At 42.9% G+C, this 26,396-nt stretch overlaps 1 protein-coding gene across 2 annotated transcripts; it reads left to right on the top strand.

The window, feature by feature from the left end:
* The first annotated feature begins 1,894 nt into the window (after positions 1–1,894).
* On the top strand, positions 1,895–26,070 carry DIMT1 (DIM1 rRNA methyltransferase and ribosome maturation factor). Of its 2 annotated transcripts, XM_053300789.1 has the most exons (13): positions 1,895–1,929; positions 10,230–10,419; positions 10,706–10,779; positions 11,972–12,058; positions 13,537–13,598; positions 13,712–13,805; positions 13,905–13,954; positions 15,788–15,911; positions 16,020–16,112; positions 17,649–17,713; positions 17,890–17,953; positions 18,063–18,169; positions 25,336–26,070. In XM_053300789.1, exons 2-13 carry the CDS (start codon positions 10,353–10,355, stop codon positions 25,376–25,378), a joined length of 930 nt encoding a protein of 309 aa, XP_053156764.1. In that variant the 5' UTR covers positions 1,895–1,929; positions 10,230–10,352; the 3' UTR covers positions 25,379–26,070. The 2 variants fall into 2 exon arrangements, with proteins under 2 accessions (XP_053156764.1, XP_053156763.1); XM_053300788.1 differs by lacking the exon at positions 1,895–1,929 and having other exon boundaries at positions 10,157–10,419; positions 11,972–12,049.
* The last annotated feature ends 326 nt before the right edge of the window (positions 26,071–26,396 follow it).

Genomic DNA, 26,396 nt, shown 5'->3' with positions numbered 1-26,396 from the left:
TGGTCTACCTCCTCTACAGCAGTCAACTTTGCTGAAAACATGTGCATAAAGCCAACAATGTCAATAAGAGATATACTGAGGAGCAGAACTACTGTTGGGCATGCTGGCAAAATATACTGAACAGTTGCCTGGCTACCACCACAAGAGTGATGGGCTGGACTCACATGTGCCCTGAACCTCCATAGGGACAATCGAAAATTGTTGTCGCAGAATTTTAAACTGCTCCCTAAAACAATGGGATACTCAGTGACAGAACATATGTTCTCTGTATAAACTTTACAGGCTTTAGTTTGCCTCCAGAGAAGGATTCCTCATTTAGTAGCTGTGGCCAGGATCTAGCCCTCTGTTTTTTCAGTCTGGGAAGATGCAAGTCCTGAAAAGAGCAAAGAGCTAAAAGAGTGCTGCAACCCTCCCTCCCTCCTTCCTTCCCTTTCCAGGGCAGCAGCTGGGAACAGGGTTAAGAGTGCAGACAAAAAGAACTAGGATGAGAGGAAAGAGGGCTGCGAGTGAAGGCCAATGTGGGATTGGTCCTTTTAAGATCTGTCTGATCATAGCTGGAGGGAAGCTTCATGTGGCTCTGAAGAGGGCTTGAGATAGGTGGGTACATGAGAAATGTGCTGGAGAAGCAAAGGTGGTGGTTTTTATTTTGGTGTGGGTGGACAGGACTGAGAGAGAGAGGATCACACCTCCCCTAAGGGCTCAGAGTGAGGTACCCCTCCTCACAACTACCCCGTGACGTAGGTGAGGCTCAGAAAGAGTGACGGGGGGGGGTGAGGGGGCTCCACGGCTGAAGGGACTGGATTCCGGGACACCCTACTCTGAACTCGACCCTATAACACACCAAGAGCTGTAAGCATATAACTTATAGGCATCTTTATATAAAGGGGCGGCTCACAGCCGACAGCGGGTGCCCAGGGAGCCTCGCCCGCTCTACGTACGGCCCGACGGACTCTGGCAGTCGCCGCCGCCGCCGCCCTGGTCAGAGCAAGAGGCCTCGGCTACTTCCCTTCCCGTGGCCGGAGGAGGAGAGTAGGACACGCGCGCTCCCCTCAAGCACTCATCCACTCACTCTTGGGAGGGGGGAGGCGTTCTCTTCCTGCGATCTCGGTCTCGCGCACGCGGGCCCCGCGTATTTCCGAAGCTCGCGCCACTAGCCGGGTCTCACTCACGCACCGTGCCGCGGCAACCCGGCGCGGTCCGCTGACGTCATCGCGACTCGCTCTCCTCGTGTCTCCTCCCCTTCGCGATAGCGTAAGAATAGCTCGGGTCACCGTGGCAACCTCTATGGAATTCAGAGGCTTCCGCCCCCCCCCCGCCCCCAAATCAAGTTGTATGCAGTGTGGAAGAGAGAGTTCGGGCGCGGGGTAGTGTGTGGGGATGTGTTCTCGGGGAGGGCAGAGCATCCGCAGAAGTAACCTCCGTTCATCCCGAGTAACTGTCCCTAAGTTTAAACTGCAGCCTTAGACGTCGCTTCTCTCTGTTGCCCGTTTCGCCACTTGCCTGTTAAAGGAGATCTCGCGCTCAGATTGTTTCTTTCAATGCTCTCGATGTTCGTCAATGGACGGCACGAGCCTCAACGCTCTTAGTTAAGAATAACTCTCACTGAATTTAGGGATACTTCATTCTGAGTAACTCTCCTCCAGATTATAAGGGAAGTTTCAGTAGGATGAGGAGAATTTAAATAGAACGAATATACGCATTAAGAGAAGGAAGTTTCTCAGGAAACAGCGTGCCTATATTAGCAATGCAAATTTGCTAGTTTCCTGATAGCCGTACTTTATGAGCCGATCTGTAGAATATATTCTGAATGAAGGCAACTCTTCAGTCACAATGCAGCAGTGTCTCTCCTTTCTTTTCCTTTCCCTGCCGGTCGTGCTTGAGTAGGACTCCTCTCTCTGCCGGAGGAGCAACATCCTGTTTCCTCGAAGGGTGAGGAAGTCTGCTTAGTTGTTGACCAACAGTTACAGCCTTGCACTGATAATATTTGTTCTCCTATTTTGCAGTTTTAGTCCATGAAGCCTCTTTGGATCACTGTAATATAAGCTTGGAGGCGAATCTTATTCCAGAAAGACAAAATTATTGTGTACGGGAAGGAAATTTGGTGAAGAAAATCTGCCAACACTGGATGGAACTGGTCTTGAATAGGCACATAGGCAGCTGCCTTATACTGTCAGACCACTGATCCAAACAGTGTATTGTTTGCACTGAATGGCAGCATTTCTCCAAGTTTACAGGCAGGAATCACCAAGCCCTACCTGGAGATGCCAGGAGCAGTGGCAGTGCTGTAGTCCTGGTAGTTTTCCCCCTCCACAATCTCAGCAGGGATGCAAAGCCCTTGGCCTTCACATGGAAATAATGTGCTGCTCTTGCTATTCCAACCATTTTATTACAATTCTTCATGTCTTGGGAACATAGATAAGATGGCTGGTTCCCTGTCCCCAAAGGGCTCACAGTCTAAAAAGAAACCATAAGATAAGACACCAGCAACAGTCACTGGTGGTACTGTGCTAGGGGTGGATAGGGCCAGTTGCTCTCCCCCTGCTAAATAATCACCACATTAAAAGGTGCCTCTTTGTCAAGTTAGCAGGGGTTGTTAGGTATATATCCATAGTCCAAGAGGGAAAGTAAGGGACCCAGATGCCAGGACCATGGAATTCCCCTTCGATGATGTAGATGCATTCTTTGGGGAGTGGATTATGATGGTTGATTGGGCCAGAAAGGACCAAGGTTCACCACAGCCCACGAGTAACTGCAACAATGATGTGATCTTTCAGTGCAACCCCCAGCTTTCAACACGCCTGTGTAGTTTGCTCCAATTATGGATAATAGAGGGGGGCTGATAGATACTTATATCAATTCTGTTGATCCCAGAAGATTGGCAAGAAAACTAAGGAAAGGCTTTTAACAAAGCTCTACAAATTTTTCTCACGCTAGCCAGGAATTTACAAACTCCTTTATCAAAAGCGAATGCCAGCTTTTGTCTGCTGCCAAGTTCTCCTTGTGTGCTTCTGAGTTCCTGTTTTTATTTTTCACCTTTGTCAGGGACTCTTAGCTGAGCCCTAGCTTCAGAAAGTGCACAGAAAGCTACTCTGCCCAGGTAGGTGTAGGGAAGCTCCATTCATGACTAAAGCTTTTAACTTCTGAACTTCAGCCTAGTAACTAAAATTCCTTCAGCCTTCTGCCAGGCAGGATGAAAAAGGTAACCCTTGTATATTTTGAATACTTGCTTTTTTACATATAATGCCTGTATGAATTACTTTTATAGTTCAACTCGATTTTAATTTTTTAGTTCTTGTTTTTATCATGTAGCTGACTTTGGAATACATTTGCCTCCCCATGTAGCCTGCTGAGGCTCCATGCTTCTTTAAGAGGTTTTGAGACATTTCTGGATATATTTTGAGTTCACCCCTGCTCTTGGGCTAAACAGGAAAGCTTTCCCTCAAATAAGAGGGTGGTGGCAGCAATACTGAGGGTGGAGATTTTCTCTGAACAGGCACCAGATTTCCAGTGGAGAACAGATTCACCCGGCCTCAGCCTATGCCCCGCTTCTCTCTTCACCAGAGAAATCTCCACTGTTCAGAACCCTTTTCTCCCCAGCTCACCTTCTCCCCTCTTCACCATCTGACCTACTGTTATCCAACAATGTTATCATGCAATGCATTAGATTAGTATAACAGTATTAAACAGGGCTGCACAACATATGACCCGTGGGCTGAAACCAGCCGACAGCACGAGCATGTTTTTGCTGGCCCGCAGTGGAAGCAGACTGCTGTTGCTGCCACCCGAACTGCAGGCCCAATGGAAGCTGCCACTACACACTCATACCCCGTCGCTCTGAGTGGGTGGGCTTGGCCGCGGGAGCGGTAACAAGACAGCACGCAGGTACAGGGGCGTCACCGCTTGCCGCTCCCAAGCTCCCCCAAACCCTGTGCTTCCATCAGGGCCGGGAGCATGAGCGTGGCATCGACTGAACAAGCAGGGACAAATGTCCCTGTGCCCAGAGGGTTGGGGCCCCCCAAGCAGGCCACCCTGCCATGTTGCCCACCTCTGCTGCTTCTTTTGGACTCTGGGGGGTGGGGGTGAGCCAAGCAGGGCAGGCCACCCCCCACCCTGTGGCAGTGGTGATGGCGGGCACTGGTAGGCGGGCCTCTCCGGCCGAATTGCATGCCTGTGCAGTTTGACTATGGACATCGCATGCCTGTGACGTCATGGGCATGCAACGTCCATATTCGAACTGCGCAGGCATGCAGGGTGGCCATAGAGGCCTACCAGCCACAGCGCCCGCCACCAGCATGGCGGGAGGCCTGCCCCACTCGGCTGACCCCCACCCCATCCCAGAGGCCAAGATAAGTGGCGTCGGGTCAGGGGCATTGGAGGTGGCCACCAGCCAAGGAGGAGGTAGGAGTGGCAGCGAGGAAATGTTAGTGGCCCCTCCCCTTGCATCTGACATCGGATGCAGGGGGCGTGGCATAGGGCGATGGGGCGTATGTGACTGGGGGAGCCCTGCCCAGATTTTGTCCCCTGGCCCCCAAGGGTCTCACTATGCCCCTGGCTGGGAGGGCGCACCTGCCTGGGCTCCCAGGTGCTGTTTACATTTATTTAAATTATTTAATTTAATCAATCTTGGCCTGCCAAAGCTTCAACAGATGTCCTGATTGTCTTACTCCTCATGACCCTGTAGAACAGCTCTCAACCAACAGGTAGGCTCCCTGAAGGCACCCTGAAATTTAATAAAATTTGTTTCGATTCAATGTAATTCAGTTCATGAATACTTAATATTTGATAATCCCTAAATATTTACATCAGCCCCCACACACTAAGTCATGGTTGGTTTCGGCCCACTGTGGCATTTGAGTTATGCAGCCCTGGTATAAAAAGTGTTACTCTTTCACCCTTACAGTTGAAGACTTCTTTTTGAAGAGTTTAGCTTCAGTTAATTAACCATGAGAAGGGAACACGACTTTACTTTGACTTAATAAATACCCTTAATTATTAAGGCTAATATGCACAATTTAGTTGTGGTTCATGGATAAAACTGTTGGAACGCCAGAAAATGAATTTGCAGAAAGCCTGCTAAAAATTAGCTCTATTCATGTCACCATAATCTACCCAGTTTATTATTGTGCACATAAAAGTTTTGTTATTCTGTCATCAAGATTAGCACCTCTTGGGCTGTAATTAGTGCTAAACTATTACTAATGAACTAAAATGTTTACTGGGCTTTTCCATCAACCACATAATCACTAATTGTTTCATCAGTTATTCAGTTTAACATCCTATGAAGATATTATGCAAATTATGTTCCAACTTTTAATCCATTAAAAGGCCAAGTTACAGTCCACCTGTTCCACAATGCTGCCATTCATTCCTGCATAGCATCCCTCCCACAGTGGCTGCTGCGGTTATCTCCTTTGTTTCTTTTTAGATTGTGAGCCCTTTGGTGACAGAGAACCATCCGATTCTCTGTCCGGTTTTGCTATGTATACCACTTTGAGAACTTTTTTGGTGGAAAAGTGATATACAAGTATTCTTATTTATTTATTTATAAATAGTAATGTTTATATATTTAGAATTATAATTTGCCCTTCCAAAGGGATTGGAGCATGCTACACTGTAATAAAAAGCAATGGCTCACTATGCAAAGGCTCATTATTTAACTCAATACTTGGAGAGAAACCCAAGGAAAGGCAGGTTAGCTACAACACTTATTATTATTTAAATCCAGCCCACTTGCTGCTCAATTTTATGCATGTTTACTTGGAAGTAAGTCTCACTACTATTCAAGTGCACTTATATTCCTATGAAGACTGCAAGAAAGCACAATTACTTGAAAGTAAGCAACATTTAAGAACATAAAAACTATCAGGCCCAAGGCCTATCTAGTCCAGCATCCTGTTTCACAGTGGTCCACCAGATGCCTCTGAGAAGCCCACAGACAGGCAAGAAGTGAGAGTATACCCTCTCTCCTGCTGTTGCTCCCCTGGAAGCAACAGTTAACTCGCTGGAATATACATCTGAACAAAAATATGCAGCAGATCAGGCTGTATAAGTAAACAAGATTGCTTCCAGACCCTAAATACGTTTACTCAGTGAGACTCAATTCCCAACACCATACAAAGGATTGTAGAGTCCATCTGTCTGTCACACACACTCTCCACATGTAGTATGTGAAGAGTGATGCAGGAGTGCAGAGCCAGCCCACTAATGAGGAAGCAAGATGGGGGAGGTAGTTGCCAGCTTCACTGACCACCCCACTGGGCTGTGTCCCAGTGCTACCTGACCTGGTGGCAGTGGCAGCAGTACAGTAGCCACCCACATTCCTGCTCCCTGCCTCTTGGAAAGGCAAAGAGTGGGCAACAGAGCAATAGACAACACGGAGTCCATTCTACACCCTCAGCTGTTCTGGTCCCTGCTCTCTGCTTTTTGGAAAGGGAGGGAGTGGGATAAGGAGGAGCAGAAGGAATGGCGGTGGCCACTGCTGCCAGTGGTGAGTAAAGAGATGAGGGGTGGAAAAGAGATTGGGACTGTGGGGTGAGGGGAGAGATTACTTTGTGCTGTGGGAATGGAGGGAAAATTGGTGGTGTGTGTTATGCTTTTTGCGTCCAGGGGGTAAGGATGGCAGCTTTCCACATTGGGCGATGCTTGGGATGGAGGTGTGTGACTCTGACACACACACACACACACACACACAGAGAGAATCTTCAGTTGCCACCCACTCCTTAATTAAAGGAACCCCTTAACCTAACACTTTTAAACCTGCTGTAATTTCTCACACACAAAAAAGATTAGGAGCAGTCCTTTACACTTTTTACCTTCTCTAATGCTGTGTGAATTTGGCTATGTCCACCCTCTGAAAGCATCACCTGCTTCTATGCATACAGAAGTCCTATGCATACTGTTGAGGCCAGAGTCCCCAAAATGTGTCCGCTTCTCTGCCTAGTTAGGTGCCTACAAGTCCCTCTCTATAACCATCCTGCGTGCCCCAAACTGAAGTATCTCCGTGAAGAGCAAACATCAACTGCTATCTCCAGCAGACTGGTGGGAGGCTTTCCCTTCCTAAAAGCTCCAACGGACCCTCTGACAGTACAGATGCACCTGAACCTAGAGGTTCCATTCAAAAGTGTTTGAGGAAGTGTACCCAAACTGAAGTGTCTCCTCTAAGGAGGTCTTCAGGGCAAAAGAGGCCCCAACTCTCAATTCATTTCAGTGGGAAATCAGATATTTCAGAGCCAAAATGGTAAGAAATTAACTCCATTGGGACTGTTACAGGTATGTGCATTCTCCATACATTCTTTCTAATACTTCAATGTCTCAAAAATTGATTATATGCATAAAAGTAGTTTATTTTTATTATGATCTCAGGATTAAATATATTAGCATATCTACTTAGGATTCTTTTGTGTTTGCTCTGGAATGACAGAGTGAGAACCACAAAATCATCCTGTATCTGTGACAGATGATTTGCTATGATAGGGGCAGAATTTAAACCTTTGAAAAGTTTTAATTGCAGGGCTTTTGTCCTCTGAACTGAAGCTACAGTTCTCACCCCATGCAGGGAAATGACTTGATTAGCAAGCCAGAAGTTGCCAGTTCGAATCCCCACCAGGCACTTCTGGCCACTTCCAGCCAAGGAGGGAACAGGGCACCAGGGAGGTATGCTGCCGCCCCAACAGAGACGGAGTGCTGGCATGGGGGGAAACAGAGGGAGGGATGTGCAACCTCCCCCACCCTTAAAGTTCTCCCACCCCCACCTTTGAACCTGCCCCTGCCAGTTCCATGCACATCCCTACTGGAGAAGACTTTTGAGGATACCATGGACAGCCAGGGAAACATACAGATCAAATCAATACAGAATTTTCACTCAAGGCACAAATGACCAGGCTCAAATTATCATACTTTGGACACATTATGGGAAAACCCGGCTACCTTGAGAAGTCCATAATGCTGGGGAAAGCTGAAGGAGAGAGAAGAAGGGGACAACGACCAGCACTGCAGCAAGGTGGATGGACTCGATTATGACCACAATGAATGCACCACTGAGAGACCTTACAGGGCCAAGTTGAAGACAGATCATCCTGGAGAGAATCTATGTGGTCGCTAAGAGTCGACACCAACTTGATGGCACTTAATCAGTCAATCAATGAACCAGCTCGCTCAGAAGCATTGCACACTAAATCCTTTTGATTTTTTTTTTAAATTGTCCAAAAGACATTCTGCATGTGCATAGAAGGACTGTCTCATTACACTCCTTTTTAACAACTACACTAAGTGAAGGAGTTAACTAGGAGCACTTCTTGGTATTTTCACTACATACCTATTGGAGATGCAACAGTTTGGAGAGCAATGGAAAGGGGCAGTCACAGAATGAAACAAACAATGAGGAGGGGAAAGGGGAAATCCCACCGTGACTACAAAACAAAAAAATGCAAATAGTGATAACCAGCCACTGAAAATATAAGAAATATATATTCAAAAATAATAAGTCATTAATAAATGATCCATAACATTAGCATTAATGGATAATATACAAAATGCCTTCTCACAATGCAGAATGTATAGACAAAAGCATGTGCAAAAACTGTCAGAAGTTAAGGAAGGAGGTAACTGAGTAACAAAATCAAAATGGAAGTGGCAGATGACAAAAGCACTGCGTCAGACGTGGTCTCAGAAGAGGTGTGGAATTCCTCAATAGCGAGATACTCAATGCCGTCCAGACAGAAGTGAAGATGTAAAGTCACAGACGTGCTGATAACGCTTCCATAAATGAGCTGACCTGGATCAGAGATAAAGCCCACTGTGAGTCCTTGTGAAGAAAAACAAACTTCATGAATCAGTGTGATTCATGAATCAAAGTCGAACGGCTCTTCCGGATATGTGCCGTTTCGCCCACAGAGCTTCATCAGCCTCCAAAACAACATTAGTACCGGTACCCCATTTCCTAAGCTAGACACAGTCTTACAGTCCTTTCCACACCTCTTTTGAGACCACGTCTCTGACGCAGTACTTTTGTCATCTGCCACTTCCATTTTGATTTTGTTACTTGACTTTGCCCATTCCATCCTGCAGTCTAATTTTTGCCTGGCTCAGTTACCTCCTTCCTTAACTTCTGACAGTTTTTGCACATGCTTTTGTCTATACATTCTGCATTGTGAGAAGGCATTTTGTATATTGTCCATTAATGCTAATGTTATGGATCATTTATTAATGACTTATTATTTTTGAATATATATTTCTTATATTTTCAGCGGCTGGTTATCACTATTTGCATTTTTTTGTTTTGTAGTCACGGTGGGATTTCCCCTTTCCCCTCCTCATTGACAGTTTGGAGAGCAACAACACTGAATTGAAACTTCCCATAGATTGAAATCCCGCTCCAGTCATTGCAAACCGCCCCCGTCATAGACGGGGATTGAATTTGGGGCTGTCACTTTGTATTTTGCTTGTTTGATTTGTTATTTTTACTTCAAAAGATGCGATTAGGGCGGGGGTTTCCCACTGAAATCAATGAGAAACACAGCAGCCTCTTTTGCCTTGAAGACCGCCATGTGCAGCAGCTTCAGTTTGATGCATTTGAGCTTGGAGCCGCGCCCAACTGCTTGTACATCTGGTATTTTCTTATGTCTGTGGCTGCCACCGGAGCTCATAAGAAAAGAAACCCTCCCACCAATCAGCTGGAAGCACCAGGTGGTCCCTCGACCGCGACCAACAGAAAAATACAAAAAGATTACAGCAAAACCTTGCAGTATTTCCTCGGAGTTCCGGCCTAAAATTAAACTGATTTTCCACTCTAATCTGCAACACAAAAATATTGTACTGGTTCTCACCACAGAAATACCAGAGAACAGAAAAGCACCACTGACTGTAGTAACACTTCCTCTTATTTGACAACGCCTCCTTTCCTGTGCATCCGCGCATGCTCAAATGAAGCTCCTTTCTGTTTCCTGCCCACAACCCCTATCACATTTTCATACTACACCACTCTCCCCATTGGGAACTATCCCCAAAGGCGACATTCCATTTTTCACCTCTCGTAGCGCTCTTCTTGAGCACAACCTTTAGCTTCTTATCTCTATGAGATAGAAGAGCATCATTCTTTAAGCCCCACTCCTATGAAGTGGTTTCTCCTCCTCCGCGAGTCTATGAGTTCTGCTATACGGAACTCTCCGCTGCGAGCGAAGTGCTCCTTGGGATTTGTAGTTCTAGAGGTTTTCGTTGCGTTCAACGAATAGGTAGGGAACTACTTCTCCCGGCAGCCTTTGCCCGCGCGACAGCTTCTCCGAGACTTCGTCATCAGGGTGCTCCGTAGTCGTGAGAAAAGCGTGTCTCGTACCTCTCGTTTTCCGAGGATTATCATGCCGAAAGTAAAGACGAAGCCCCATTCCCGGCAACTACGCCGAGAAGGAAAAGGTCTCGGAGCAGGTAGGACTTCAGTGTCGCGAGGATATTCCTGGGCGAGGAAGGGAGGACAAACTCCGGGGCGAGCAGGAACTGACTTCCCCCAGGATCCTTTTCTGGTTCCTGATCGTGTCTCATGGGGTTCCGTGGCTAGGGCGCGGGGGCTTATTAGGGCTTTCATCCCATGCAAGGTTGAAAAATACTCATTAAAGTACCCTTTATATCAGTCCGTCTGTCAGTTCCAGGCAAGAAATACTTGAATGCAATTCATTCTTCCTTTTCTGTTTCTACTGTTTTGCTTTTGCTGCAGGTATCCGTTTCAACACTGGACTCGGCCAGCATATTTTAAAAAATCCCCTCATTGTTAACAGCATTATAGAAAAGGTAGGGGGTGATTGCAGTAACTTGAGAGATATAGTAAGCAGAACTTGTCTTTAAAGATGGATCGGTGTAGAACTTCTCGCATCTGAATTGATATAAAATACTAAGCTACAGCTTGAACATCATATGAAGATTTTATTAAATCTTACAACAGTGGATTAAAAATTATTTTGTCTTTTAATTCAAAATGGCTTGTGTCTTTGGCGCTGGGAATGGCAGCACCAGCAATAGGAAAATAACCTGTAGCTACTTATGCAGGTTTCCCCCTAATGTGGGCATATTTGATAACTGTTTTATTTAGTTATTTAGTTAGTTAGTTACTTATTCAATTTATATACCACCATTCCTAAAGTGACTCAGTTTTAAACTTACATTAAAATTAAAAACACATAATAAAACAAACATTTGAACCAGAATTAAAAACCATTAAAAGCCAAGCTAAAAAGATGAGCCTTTGAGGCTTTCTTGGAGGCCTCCACGGAAGCAGGAGCGTAACTACCATTAGGCAAGGGGAGACAGTCGTCTTGGGGCCCCACTGCCTCGAGGGCCCCCCCAGAGGCACGTCACATGATTCCCCACCCACCCGTGTTGCACCCCCTATGAATTATGTTGAGTCTCTTGGAGATCGGCAGTAGCAGAGAGTAAAAAAACTAGATTCAATGTGAACTAGATATTCACTGTATTCATAATGGGAATGTGAGTGTGAGTGCACTATGTATTGTAAAGTGTGTTTGTGTGTGTATATCAGTGAGGGGCCCGTTTTAAAATCTTGTCTCTGGGCCCACTTCAACCTTGCTACGCCCCTGCACGGAAGATAATACTTTCCTATCCATGTGAATGTGCTCCACAACCTAAAGGTGACAACTGAGAAGGCCCGAACCCAGGAGCCACCTGATGAACTGGTGGCACCTGAAGACGGACCTCTCCTGATCATCTTAATGAGCAGTGGGGATCTTGTAGAGAAAGGCGCTCTCTCGGGTAACCTGGACCTAAGCCATTTGGGGCTTTAAAGGTAATAACCAGCACTTTGTACTTTGCCCAGAAACATATCAGCAGCCAGATCGTGTCCAGGAGGGGAAAAAATTATCTAGTGTTATCACACAATGTGCTACCTTAATGTCTTATATTAAATCAGCCCAATAGATTGGGGTGTGTGTGTTTAAAGGCAGTTAATTCCACTTGTATTCATTTTTAGGCTGGCTTATACCCTACAGATGTTGTTCTAGAAGTTGGTCCTGGCACTGGCAACATGACAGTGAAAATGTTAGAAAAGGTGAAAAAGGTAAAAAATATATATGCTAAGATACATAGTTTCTTTTGTGTTATCCATGCTTGCAAGTGGAAGAGTTAGGAAAGAGGAGACTCAAAAATTGTTTGACCACATGTGTGCGGTGGGAAGGAAGAAAAAGTGAAATGGGGAGGAGAACCTTTCCTTCCAACGAATAGATCTGGGGTGGCCACCCTGAGAGCTGCTCTCCAGCTGTTGTTTGGACTACAACTCCCATCATACCTAACCTCAACATGTGGACCTAGCAGACTCGAACATATGCATGTTTACTAAGGATTTATGTCCCATTGTATTCTGTGGGATTCATTTCCAGTTAAGTCTGAGTAAGACTGCAACCTTCAACTGAGGTCAGACACGCTAGGGAATAAGCTCCATTGTACATAATGAGACTTCTAAGTAAACATGCTTAATATCATAATGTTACTCAATATGTTTGAGCACATTTTTAACCACATATGATCAAAATGTCCTGCATATCTACTGCTTTTCAAGCAAAATGGCATATTGTTTATGAATATTAAATAATTGTCATGGCATTAGATACCTAAGATACATTGTTTAAAAAACTTTAAAAGTAGTACAAGATGAATTATATATCTAAGTGAGTGTTTGATTCATATGTATCTGCATCAAAGAACTGTAGGGTTTTTTTGTACTCCTAAGCAGTTATTCTTCTGTAGATGTTTTGTCCATGGAAGCATGCCTTGAAGACCCATTTTTCTGTTGCTAGAGTTTGAAACTATGCCCCCTGTCCTCATGCTTATAGCATTGGCACCCCAGCATTCACAGTCATGGGAGAATCTTTGGTTTGCTTCTTCAGACAAACACTGGTTCACATGAAAATTAACACTGCAGATGCACTATGAGAGAGGAGCAATTTTTGCCAGTCTCCCCTCACAAAGCACACTGTGCCTCTCAGAAATACATCCCTGATGATCATATGACCCTCAGGGACATATTTTCAAGGGACATAGTGATCATCAGTGAGAGGGGAGATCAGCGAAAATCGCCCCTTTCCTGTTGCATGTGCAGCATGTTCTCCTTATGCTGAGCATGAGCAGGTGGCAGTTTCATATTGTCAATACAAGGGTAGGCTTCAAGGTGTGCTTCTTGTGGATGCTCTATTTTAACCTTAAGTTCTCTGATCTTGTTGAACTACAGCTTCCACTATTCCCAGCCACAACAGCCTTCAGCCCTGCTCTCCCTGATCACAGCATCCATGGCATTAGAATTCCTGAGTAGGACATCTGTGAAACTTTTTAACTGATCGTTCATTTTTCAGAATGGTTCCAGTGTTTCTTGTCGTCTTTAAATTTTAATAAGATTAAGGGTACCCCTAGTCTGTCCAAACACAACACTTAAAGACATCTGTAATAAGTTTGATCTTACAAGTACAGCACTATATACATTTGATCATAATTCTATATTGCTATAAAGTTAGTCTTTAATCATAATATATTATTCTCTTTCAGGTCATTGCTTGTGAGCTTGATCTAAAGCTTGCTGGTGAACTACAGAAGAGAGTCCAGGGCACGTGAGTGCTTAGAATGGTGTGTGGGTGTGCACGCACACACACTCGTGTGTGCTTTTTTAGCCTACAGCCTGTCTTGGAAATAAATTAATTAGATGTTGCTGTTTCTGTTATAGGCCATTGGCTAACAAACTGGAAATAAAGATCGGAGATGTCTTGAAAAGTGATCTACCTTTTTTTGATGCCTGTGTTGCTAACTTACCATATCAAGTAAGGGCAAAACAATTCTATTGGAATAAAGTGCCAATGTCCTGTTTAGCTTATAGTAATAAAAACTCTGGGAAATTAACTTTTCTGCTTATCTTCCAGATTTCTTCACCTTTTGTTTTTAAGCTGTTGCTGCATCGGCCTTTCTTCAGGTATTTAGAAGAAAATGTACAGTATTTAATATGTTGTAGATGCCTTTTACAAAAGTTATTGCTTTAAATAAATATTTATTAGAAGTATGCAAGTAGTAACTCTAGAAAACAGGTGATTAACAAGCTATTAATATGTCTTGTAAGTTCCAAAGGGTATCTGTGAATCACAGAAGGTTTTCCTTGAAATAGTTGCTTGCTGTTCTTGAATTGTAAAGAGCCAATATTGGGATATCCCCAAGAAATCTAAAGTTTAGAAACCAAAGGTGGTTGACCAGGCCACCTATTTTTGCTCTAACCCCTAGCTGAATTTTCATTTAACTGCATACATAAACCTTGATTTATATGCATGTAGAGTTCTCCTTGATCTCTATCAATATTGTTTGGAGAAGAATCAAGAACAGTTTTCAGTCCAATGTATGTTTCATTGGAAATAAGTCTTGCTCATTTTTATGGAACTTACTCTCAAGTAAGTGTACATAGGATGACAGCCTTACAGCTACATCCTTTGTGTCCATATCTATCAGTTATTAACATAACATGAACTAGCAAATAGCTATAAGGAAACACCTGAAGGGCATAGTGAAATGAGTCTGTTTCACTATTATTTTTTCTTGTTGCTTTTGTGTTAAGAAGTCTTGATTAATCAAATTCCTTGTGTTTCACTGGTGAAGTTAAAGATATTAAAAATATACAGAAATGTATCAGGATGGATGGATAGAGAAAATCACTTAATGTTGGCTGCATTCTTGTTCTAGCTCCATTAGGGCTGTGCATCAACTCATCCCAGTTATTGGATCAGATTACTGCAGGGGCCTATTGGCCGATTTTGCATCTGATCAGATCCAGTGATAGTGAGGACTGTTCTGATCTTGTGCAAAGTAGTCTAATAGACCCTGCATCAGATCAGAATGAATTGAGGCCCTCCCTGGTGCTTCTGTGGGTGGCAGCAGAGTTTAAAAACACCATTTGTCTTCCCTGCAGCTGCCCCATAAAGCCCCCAAGGAAGAAAGCATGATGCTGTGTCCTTCCCCTCTTCCATTACTCCATATTGACCACAAGAGCTGGTATTGCGGTAGCAGGCATGGTTTGTCCCCTTTGCTAAGCAGGGTCTGCCCTGCTTGTGTATGAATGGGAGACTATATGCATGAGCACTGTAAGGTCCAACCCGTAGGGGATGGATCCATGCTAGGAAGTGCAGAAGGTTCCAAGTTTCCTTCCTGGCATGTCCAAGATAGGATTGAGGAAGATTCCTGCCTGCAACCTTGGAGAAGCCACTGCCAGTCGGGGTAGACAATCCTGAGCTAGATGGACCAATGGTCTGACTCAGTATATGGCAGCTTCATCTGTTCCTACTGGGTGGAAAAAATGGCTGCATCTCCCTTCTGGGATAAAAGCCAAGCTTTTCACATGCTGTTGCCCACAGCGACAGCAGTTTTTCTTCAGTAAAAGGTAGAAAAAATATTTTGTGCTGCCACAGGCAAGACCCTCTGACCCCGTGCATCAAATTGGTTCAATGTGGGATGCCTATGTGTGTTAATGATCCAGCGCACTCTGATCAGATGCAATCCAGTGATTGGTTCTCATGCACAGACCAATATTCATAAATGTATCTGCCTAGATTATGCTCAGTCTTGATACTGTTCTCATTTGCCTAGGTGTGTAGTTTTTCTTTCCCATTCTGTGATTCCAAACAACTGTATGGCCAAACTGCTATAAAGTATACATTAATTAATAATTATTGGTGAACAAATGGCATAAAGGATTTGCTGGTTATAGAAAAACACCTGCTTAAATGCAGGTTGAGACTCATTGTGTCTCATTTTTAACTTGCAGGTGCGCAGTGCTTATGTTTCAGAGAGAATTTGCTCTTCGCTTGGTCGCAAAACCTGGCTCCCCACTATACTGCAGGCTCTCTGTTAATACTCAGTTACTAGCCCGTGTTGATCATCTGATGAAAGTAAGTGAAGCACTGGCTAGCTAAAGTGGGTTTGTAAAAAAAAATCAGATGATCTGCAACGTGAAAACTTGTGTTCGTTACGCGAGCTAATTTTATGATGATTAACAGGTTGGAAAGAACAACTTTAAGCCACCACCCAAAGTTGAATCCAGTGTTGTGAGGATAGAACCAAAGAACCCTCCTCCACCAGTCAACTTTCAGGTGAAATTCATCAATGTCAATATAAAATCAATGAAAACAAGTTTTAGTGTGCAAGGTTCACAAATGTGTGTGATTTTTGCTAACTTGGCGAAGCGGCACCTTTTTAACGTGGTGATTCTCTTTATTTAGCAGGGGGAGAGTAACTGGCCCTATCCACCCCCAGCACAGTACCTCCAGTGACTGTTGCTGGTGTCTATCTTATGTTTCATTTTAGATTGTGAGCCCTTTGGGGACAGGATCCATCTTATTTATTTATTTCTCTGTGTAAACTGCCCTGAGCCATTTTTGGAAAGACGGTATAGAAATCGAATAAATAATATTAATTTTTCTAGTCTTCCCAAGATTATATAGAATATAGGGTTGGTTCAGATTATATTCTGACTGGCTCCTTTTAATCACATAGGTGAAGGGCATTGATGTGACCCTCCCCAACCCAAATGCCAGCATTAACCACTTGTAGGGAGTTTCATTTAAACTACTCCCCTATATGCAGTCTAAATATCTCTCATTTTTCAACAGATTTGGAGGAATGGTGTCTCCCATGCCCTAGTTGATATGTGCAAAACCTCATGGGGATTGGATGGATACTTTTGATTTTATAAGTAATAGAATGTTTAGGGCTGTAATGGCGGAATGTTGAAACAACTCCTCATCTGATTAGGTACTGAGCACGCAGGCAGCGAGGGGAAGACAGGCATGCATGCCCATGCGATTAAAGGAGGCCAGTCAGAACATTATCTGGACTAGCCCATAGTTAAGCAATAGCTGCTTCTTGAGCTACTAACAGTGCCATGCTTCTATTGTGGCTAGGTGTGATGAGATTTATAGTTCAACAACAGTTGGAGAGCTAAGGCTGCCTACCTCTAGAGCTTCAAATTTAATAAAGCAGGGGTAAAAGCTTCTGATGTATCTCTGCCCCACTCAGAGCACTGAGGACAGTTCACTGATGGCTAAACTCTGTTTTGCTGAAAAACAGGGTGAAGAATGATGTACCTTTCTGTGTGACAGGTTGAGTGAGTTTGACTGAAAAGCTCTAACAGCGCTAAGCTTTGGTGACGAGGCCTGGTAGTTTGCATTGCCAGGAAGGTCACTCTGCCTCCCCCCCCAGTCAGAAGTTCACCCTAACTGCAACAGCTTATAAGCCTTCCTGGCAAAACTAAGGGTCCCTGTTGAGCATAACTAGACACCTACCTGCTTTGATTGAGGTCACATCCATGGTGATTTGGGGAAATTGTAAAAGATGTGTACGACCTGGTTACTTAAAAGCGGCGGAAAGTGTTGGATGCAGTGTGGGGCAGCAGAAAACATCATTGTAGGTAATTCCCACAGAGAGGAAGGGACAGAGAGCCTTAAAGGGGAAGGAGAGAGAGAGAGAGAAAAAGCAACAGTTGGGGAGATAGTGGGCAGCTGCCGAAAGTAAGGACACTTTCAGTGTTGGAAGCTTGCTATCTAGCAAGATGTTGTGTAAACTTTCCTCTAAAATGTTGACTGGGAACTGGCCTTTGTTTAAACAAAATATCTTCTGTATTTATTTAGGAATGGGATGGTCTATTAAGAATAGTCTTCGTCAGGAAAAACAAGACTCTCGCAGCAGTTTTTAAGTAAGTTATTCATATTGGAGGAAACATTTTTAGCAATCTAGTTACTTTCTTCCTACAAGAGTCCACCGCTCTCCCTTGCCTGAATAGCCTCTCGATGGAGAATACAGTAGATAGTTGGTGGACTCTGATATAGCTATATAACTTTTATCTGGTTTTTGTTTTTGTTTTACGTTCAGTTCAAATGCTGTGAAGCAGCTGCTGGAACAGAATTACCGAATACACTGTTCACAAAATAACTTGGTAAATATTTCAGAGTTTGGAGTTTTTTGTTTGTCTTTTTAAAAGAAACACCAAACTTTCCTATAAGCCACATAAACAAGATTTTCTGCTTCATACTTTGCTTTGATAGGAAATTCCTGAAGATTTCAATATTGGAACTCTAGTACAGGGAATCCTAAAAGACACCGGATACTCAGAAAAACGTGCACGCGTGATGGATATCGACGATTTCATCAGGTGAAACCTAGGGCATTTCTTTTGAGTTTGAGTGCTTTGGATGTTCTGGTTTTGATAGAGGCCTTATTTCCAAAAAACCCAAAAAATTAAAAATAGGTGGGGGCAGTTCTGCATGATACTTTAGACATTGTGTCCTCTCTGCAACGTGGTTGTCAAGAAGTTCTATCTCCTGCATGCATCATATCTGATAAGGTTCACACACAGCCCCACTGTGCAGTTTGTGCTTATTGGAGTGTAGAAACGGAGCCTTAGTCATGTGCAGTGTGACTAGAGCACAGTAGAACTTTGTTATAATCTTATGCCAGTAACTATGTACACAAACAGACCCTGCTTCTGCACATGGAACACATGAGCATAGGTATTTGGGTCCAGGTTGACACTTAACAAAGGAGACACAGACTTAAGACAACAGGCCATTGTTTGGTAGAATGAACAATAATTATCCAAAATAGGTTTAGTGACAGGTTTTTGAAAGGCATTGCACCATTCACTTTTTCACAAAAGGAAAATCCTTGCTTCAGTATGAGTGTCTTACCGTATCGATTGTGACTTATAGTGGAAGCTCAATATACAAATATTTGGATGGGTTCACATGTTCACCTATTGGGTCCAGAGATAGTACTCATGACCATTGGGTTAGGGAGGCAGTACTGAAGGAATCTCAGAAAGGCTGGTTTTTTGTTGTTGTTATGCCTCTCACAGGCCAAAGTATAGGGAGTGGGGAAATGCAGTGCGTTGATATTGGTGCTTGCTTTGGAGAACAACTGTTGGGCATTGCCATGATTTGTCAGAGTGATTGACAGGAGAGATGGTACCATTGTCCAGGAATGTTTGCAATGTACCAGTGTAGTGGAAGGGCTGCCCTGTTGCTTTGGTGGTGCCATGATGTGCTCTAGTATTGTGGGGGATGTTGAACGGACACAGTGCTGCAATTGGTGGAAGTGGTGTGCTGTTGCCATGGAATTCTGTTAGAAAGGCTGTGTGCATTTCTGACTTGCACACTCTTAGTCCTTATATGCTGATGGCTGTGTATAGAAATGGCTGCTATCTTGTCCTGACCATCCTATAGGGCTACATAGTTTTGCACAGTTCTCTTCAAAATACCTCAATGAATAAGAAAAAAAACATGTTGGCAGTATGAGAATCTGCTCTGACTGTCATGCTGATCTGTGAAAGTTGTTAATGAATAAACAATAGATAAACATTTTGCATAAGTGGCTTTTACTACAAGCTTTGCATAACGTTTTTGACAAATGAACTACCTTACACCTAATTAATATTACAGCATATGAAAAATGTTCATAATAAAAAAAAATTTGCACTTTGGTGCATCACATTTTTATGTGTATTAATTTGCTTCTTCCTAGAAGATCCTCTTCTTCTTCCTCTAGTTCCTCGTCCTGGATCTTCATTCTCCATCATGTTGTCACAAGCATCCTCTTGATTATGTATATTTTGAGATGCACAGGAACACATGTCGCAGCAGATCAACTCTGCTTTATGACAGCTGGATCTTCCTCCCTGGCATCTGGAGGTAGTGCATCCATACCTCACCAGTTGAAGTACAGCCTTTGGTGCTGGGACTTGATCAGTCATTATTGGCATCCAGACATCCCCTTCCATTTTCCAGTCATTTTTCAGGTGATGGGATCACACGCTTCATGATCCTATCATTATTCCAAATGACTGCTTGATGGTGTGCTCATAGTATTGTGTGATGTAATACACCTCTTGTAGGTGGAAAGCTCTCAGATTGGGCTTGTTTCTTGAACAGCCACCACCTTAACCTATCAAACTATGAGATTTGTGTACGAGGCAAGTAAACCTGACTTATACATTCCTCAAGGGCAGCAAATGTACCATCTCTGGGGAGTAAATCCTTCCCCAGGCTTGCAAGTGCACTTGTAATATGATCATTGGCATTCTTGAAAGCTTTCCAGAAACTTAGTTTGCCTTTCCCTGCAAAACCTCCAGTATTGTCTGAACCACTGATAGCATGTAAGTTAGACAAAGCAGAAACCTTGCTGGGTCCAAGAGCTTCATATATGGGCAGTAGAGGAATAGTGCAATACAACTCTCCTTTTCCAGTAACAAAATTTGTGTCAGTGCATAATTGTGGGTACCGTTGAAGAGCTAGCACAAAAACATCAGTGTCCGGTGAGAATGTTGATTCTGGAAGCCCCCTTGTTTGTTGCATCCGCAGCATGAAGCAAAAGCTTTGTATAGGCCTCTTCTTGATTTCTTTGAAGATGGCTCATATCTCTGTGTGTAGTTCTGCATTCATATCCCCATGCCACTACCACATTTTTACCATTTATGTGCTTTTTCAAGTATCTCTTTTTGACAAGTAGTGTGTTAGGTCCATCTTTGTTTTCACATGTGAAAGAAGCAGCTTCATTGTTAATTTTGCTATGTTTGTTGTATCCGTGATGTGGGAAGCTATCACTGGTTGCTGCCCTTGTCGTCTTTGTTGCTGTCTTGAGTGACACATCAGCGTCATAGCGATCAAATACCACATGAAGTTCATCATAGTTTCTGTATTTTGACAGAAAATACTCTGTAAAATGTTCAAGCTGGCCAGAGTTTTTTTATGCTGTCCAGCTTTTGAAGTGACTGGAGCTCTGCCATCTCATCTACAAGTCCCACCTCAAATCCAGCTGACTGATCAGGCTCACTGTGAATGGCTTCTGTTTTTCCTTGTTCATGGTTAGTGGCTCTGCATCTTCATCATCAGACAATGTGTCTTCCTCAGTGAGTAATTTTTTTCCAGAATAGCCATCAGACTGCTTTGGTTTTGGCATTTCAGCATTGTACCATCAGCAGCAAACATAAACCTTGGGATAACCAAGAGTTCATGTTTCCCTATAGGGTCTTCAAGATTTATTTCTGATCTGGATTTTGTCACCAATAACATTTGTATAAAAAGGCTTCTGTCTTCTTTCAGCTCAGTTGTACTAACTCCAGCGATCACTTTATTTCCCCCCGCAATGTTCTCAAAAATCTGCAGCTTACATTTTCTCATTGGAGCCCACAGGTTGATATTTCCCTGGTTTATATACTCAGATACAAAACTTTCAAGTAGCTTCTTACCATTTTCACTTTGCTTACAGGTATCTTTTTTTTTTTACTTTCTCAGGCATGACTGCCTTTATGGCCAGGTTGAAGAGATCATCACTGTCCTCAGTAAATGGGTTTGTAAAGCTGTCAAGAGTGGCAGTGAATGCTTCAATTTTTTGATTTTGCTTGAAGTTGAGTGATCTTGATAATGCATGAAGGTTGGTTTGTGCAGCAGGTAATATACCAGCCATCTGCTGCACTTCTCCAACAAGCCTTGCTAATTCTGGTGAGATAAGGAAAAACTTTGTTCTCACTTAAGGATTGAGCGTTATGTCTATCTGTCCACCTGCTACTTTCATTGAACGGTCTATGTGCTCCAATGCATGATCTGTGCCAATAGCCCAAAAGGGGACTTTTGAATTCTTATTTACAACCCAGTTTCCATTCAAGAACTCTTGATAGATCTCCTTGTCAGTGTTCATGAATGATTCCATCTCAGTCAAATAAAGTAGGATCATCTGCGCATAACTGATCTTGTCATGTGCAAAGTAGTATTTGGTGAATGCTAAATGCAATTCCCAATTACCTGTTCTAACAGCGAACAAAAAGCAACAACTCTATTACCCTCTGCTTGTATTGACACATCACAAGTGGCAGAGGTTTGCTTGCTATCTTGGAGTCAAACACTGTGTGATTTTCTAAAACACTGTGTGATTTGATAGTCTCCTACAGGTTTGTGTGTGCTTCTTTAATTAGCTCAGGATTCCAATCTGCACATGGCTGATTAAGATTTTCAGCTGCAGCTGTAATTATTGGCAGTAGATGAGGAAACTCTTTGAAGAAGGCATCTTGGTAGAGGTTAAAAAGAGTTCCTAGTGTGACCATGTGAACTTGTACTCTTCTCTTCACATGCTTGCCTTTGATTATCTGCTTTACTGTGAGTGGTCCATACAGATTAGCCTCTGTCCAACATAAGTCATGTCCACTGTTTTCAATATAGGCCCCAATAGAACATAGCTGGGCCATCGCTATATGTAGTTCTCCAGGTCGGAGTACAATATTATCCAAATCCTTTTGAACCATTTGGATCTGTTTTGCTGACTTGTCCCATGTCTAGTGTGATGACTGTTTTACAGCCAGGACCTACAACCTTTGCATTAATACGATGTACCTGTAGGAGTATAGTCAGTAATGCCTTCCACTCATGTGCAGGTGCTGCATTGAATGTTGGTGTACCAACTCATGTTTTGGGAAGTCCTTGTTCTAATAGTGAGTTGTATCCAGACCGTGTGGGAATGTTGCATTTGCTTGTGTCCATTACTTTATCTTCATCATTAGCATCATCACCTATTCCACTGTTTTCGCCTGTACAAGGAATGCTGCTTACATTCAGTTTGTGAGATCTAACCACTGATTGTCCCATAAGCCAGGTAATGTCTGCAAGACAGGATTCTAGTAATTGTGGTTGGGAGTGTTCTCTTAAATTGAATGAGGTGTATACCAGACTTGTTGGTTTTGCTGATGGTTTATGATAATCCATCAGTACAATTTAGTTTTTGTACTTGGGAGTTTCTTCAGTTTTGAGTTCTTCCTGTTAGCTCAGTTATTGGTGCCTCATCTTCAGCCTCACATCTCTAATATATAGCCATTGTTGTTCCATGAAGGGTTCATTTACCATCAGGCATGTCTTCAGCAAAATCAATATTGTCTATTGCAAAGAATATGAATCTTCCTTCAACTACATCAGAAGTCAAATAGATGCCATCACTGACCAGCATTCTTTCTACAACAGTTGTAGCTATCTGTGCCTCATGTCTTAAAATCCTGTTATAGTCAACACATGAACTGAACTGATGCAACATGTTGACAAGCTTCTTGCTCCGAAAAGCTCAGCGAACTGCTATTTCAATTTCCATTTGTTGAGGCATTTCATGGGTGGTCCTTAGAATCTGTGATTTCTTGTTTTGGACCTGGTCCTGGGACAGAAACAAAGACACAGTAGTCTGAGCTAAACTCATAGCATGCTGGTTGACTCCACAGTCTTTTTTTCTTCTTCTTCTCCCCCCACCCCCCATGGATAGGCTTGTTTAGTCCCTTGAGAACCCAACAGAAGAAGCTACACTTGGAACATTCCGATCTGTAACTTCTGTAAGTGAACCAGAAAATACCCACCTCTCTGCTTTGGTGGTAATTTTTCATAGAATCTTAGCAGCATCATAGAGTATTTTCATGTCATTTTCATCACTGTTGCTCTCTTCTGCTAACTGAATTGTAGCATCTCTTAAAATTTTGATAGAAACACATTCTGATTAATTCACTCGTTTTGGTTTATGGAATTCTGTACTTGGTATATCATGCTGTATAAGTTGCTTGATTTTTTTGCGGCTGGAATGGCTGTCCACATTTTTTTGCCATAATGATTCCTGTGTATGCCTCTTGAAAATGAGCCATGGTGACTATATTTTCATCCAACAATGTATTCTTAAGCAGACTAAGGAATTCAGTTTTAGCTGCCACCTCATTATACTTGCTTGGTTTTTGTGGGTTGAGTGCTGAGCAATTGACATTTGTTACATGTGTTGTCCAGCACTGTTTGTGGTATTTAATGTCAATAGCATGTCCATCCTGAAGATCAATGGATATAGAAAGCTTGACAAGCACTTTCTCATTCCCACTTATTTCAACTGCATCTTTAAGTGACTGACCAGCATTTTCTGGAGCAACTAAATGCAAACGGTTCTATTAACCTGGTCCATTCTCACAAAAGAAACAATTCCCTTTTGTAAGGTGATGATCAAGATCGAGTAAAGGTACTGCTTGACAGTATTGGGTCTTCCTCAGTATTCGATTTTATCTTTTTTCATATCATTCTCTGGCACTTTGAGCATTTTGGTATGAACAGTCTCTTGATAACATTTTCTATGCCACGAATATCCTTTTGCTGGAAGATCTTGCCATGTGACATCACCAAGGCACCTACTAATCTCAGGAAAACTTTTGTCTCTATACTGAGCATGCTCCCTGATAAAGCTCAGTAATTTTTCATAGGATATAGCAACAGGCTTCTCCACCAATGCCTCATTTGTCTCTCTCTGACAGATTACACAAAGCGAGTAGTTATTGTCATATATTGCTACTTTAGCTCCACGAACTTCAGGGTGGGAAACACCTTCCATAGTTAATCAAGGAACAATAGTCTCAACAATATTTAAGTGGCTCTGAGGATCTGAAACACATACAAAAACACAAATTGAAAATTATACTAAAACAAACTTGTACACGTCGAACTCTTAACTAGGGAAAAGCTGGTTTCCACAACACGAAACCACCCCCGCCCAACCTCTGATAATGTTGAATTACATTTTTGTTAAAGGGAGTTAAATCACTGCCTAACTGTGGTTAACTGTGTTGGTTTAACAGACATGAAGATTGCTTTTACGTTAAAAGTACCTAAAAAATTAACTTTCTACTTTAATGAGGGATTATAAAAGAGCAGATTCTCAGACTGCCAACATGTGTGTTCTTGTTTTTAGAGGTATTCTGAAGATAATTGCATAAGTAGTTTACTTTCATCACAAAAATTCCACGGGTTTCCAAATTGTATATGCTCCAACACTACAGGCTTTAAAGAGAAGATCGAAAATTTTGAGCTTTAATTCTTAAATAGCCAATACCTTAAAAATTCCCAGCTGTGTAAATTCTGCCACTATTATCTGTTGCACAACATAGCCATTTAATCAGTTTGGAGAGGAGATCTGACTGCTGAAGCACATGTTTTGGGATAGGGAACCAGAGGTTTAGGGTAGCCAATTCAGAAGCAGAGAAGACCCAGGATATCTTCTCCCATTGTATGGAGCATAACTGAGAACTCCTGTTGGTTTCTCCTGCCTTGGGAATCCAGAAGAGCCTGGGACCACTTGAAAGTGGCATCTTAAACTCCATATAGAGGAGGCGTTTCCAGCCTGTGGTACTCCAGATGTTGAACTACAACTCCCATCATCCCCAGCCACAAACTGTAGCTGGGGGTGATGGTAGTTCAGCAACATCTGGAGTACAGGTTGGGAACCCCTAGTGTACATACAATAATACAACCCATTTTTATCTTTCAGTGTTCTCCATGGCTTCAATGCAAAAGGCATCCATTTCTCCTGAAGAAAATACGATGGAAGAACGTGAACTACATAAAGCGTTTCACTCATGATGCACATCCAGCTTCTTCAAACTATACACAATTGTGTGAAATATGAAAAAAAAAAAGAGTGGTTCTGTTTTTACAAATGAAATCCGAGGTTCTTTTTCTTTTTAGTGAAAAACCATAGCTAGGTCAAATTCTGTAAATAGGTTCTGGAGCACAAAAGCTAGTCCTAATTATATCTAGCTCTCTGCTCCTTTAGTTCGCTGGGAGAACTGTGATGCAGAGTATAATTGTGCTAGCCTTTTGAAAAGCCCCTGAGTCTCTTGGTACACTGTCTAGGTGCCAGCTGGTACCTGTTCCCAGCAAAAGCCAACACATTCCATTTTTTGGTCTGTCACGCTAAATTTGTCGGGGAGGTATTTTCCTACTTGCCAAACCTGATCTTTAGGGATTTTGCCGGTCCTTTGGTTGTGTTCCTGTAGTCATACATATAACAACTTGATACAAAACTTTCAAATTGTTTCTTGTATTTAATCAGTACTTTACATTTTCATGGACTGAACATTTTCATGGATTGAACAAGTGAGTGAAAGACAATTCATCCAAGGTGCAGTAGCTATTAAGAAAGGCACGTACCATGCCATGAAAGAAGTGGAAAATACAGCAAATATTGTAATGGCCCTAATACAAATCCAAACTATGCCTGGAATAGTGTACACAGTTGCCTCTGTTTTTTTAAGAAAATGGAAACATTACCCCCCAAATCCTAAAAGTTTTAGGGGTCTGGGCTGCCTTCCATTTGAAGAAAGGTTAAAGCAGTTTGGGTTCTGAAATGTGGACAAGATGCAGCTCATAGAAGGGGGTAGGCATGACAAGCGCTTATAAAATTATGGTTGGTGTGGACAGGGACAAGTTTTTCTCCCTCTCTAATTAACACTAACTCTGCATCCTGCACTCCTGGATTGGTGGCAGATTTAGAACAGGCAGGAGCAAGTACGTTTTCATCCAGCACCTTATTAATTTATAGAATTCACT

This window comes from Hemicordylus capensis, chromosome 2, assembly GCF_027244095.1.
Source record: "Hemicordylus capensis ecotype Gifberg chromosome 2, rHemCap1.1.pri, whole genome shotgun sequence".
In the NCBI taxonomy this organism is placed as follows: Eukaryota; Metazoa; Chordata; class Lepidosauria; order Squamata; family Cordylidae; genus Hemicordylus; species Hemicordylus capensis.
The sequence above is the reverse complement of the archived record's forward strand: the minus strand, read 5'-3'. Positions and strand labels throughout refer to the sequence as shown.

What these genes read in the sequence shown, in the direction of transcription:
- DIMT1 (XM_053300789.1), top strand. Translation starts at nt 10,353, where the DNA reads ATGCCGAAAGTAAAGACGAAGCCCCATTCCCGGCAACTACGCCGAGAA. An exon ending in TGTTAGAAAAGGTGAAAAAG is followed by an intron (nt 12,059 to 13,536) that starts GTAAAAAATATA and finishes ATTCTCTTTCAG; the next exon opens with GTCATTGCTTGTGAGCTTGA. An exon ending in CAGAAGAGAGTCCAGGGCAC is followed by an intron (nt 13,599 to 13,711) that starts GTGAGTGCTTAG and finishes TTTCTGTTATAG; the next exon opens with GCCATTGGCTAACAAACTGG.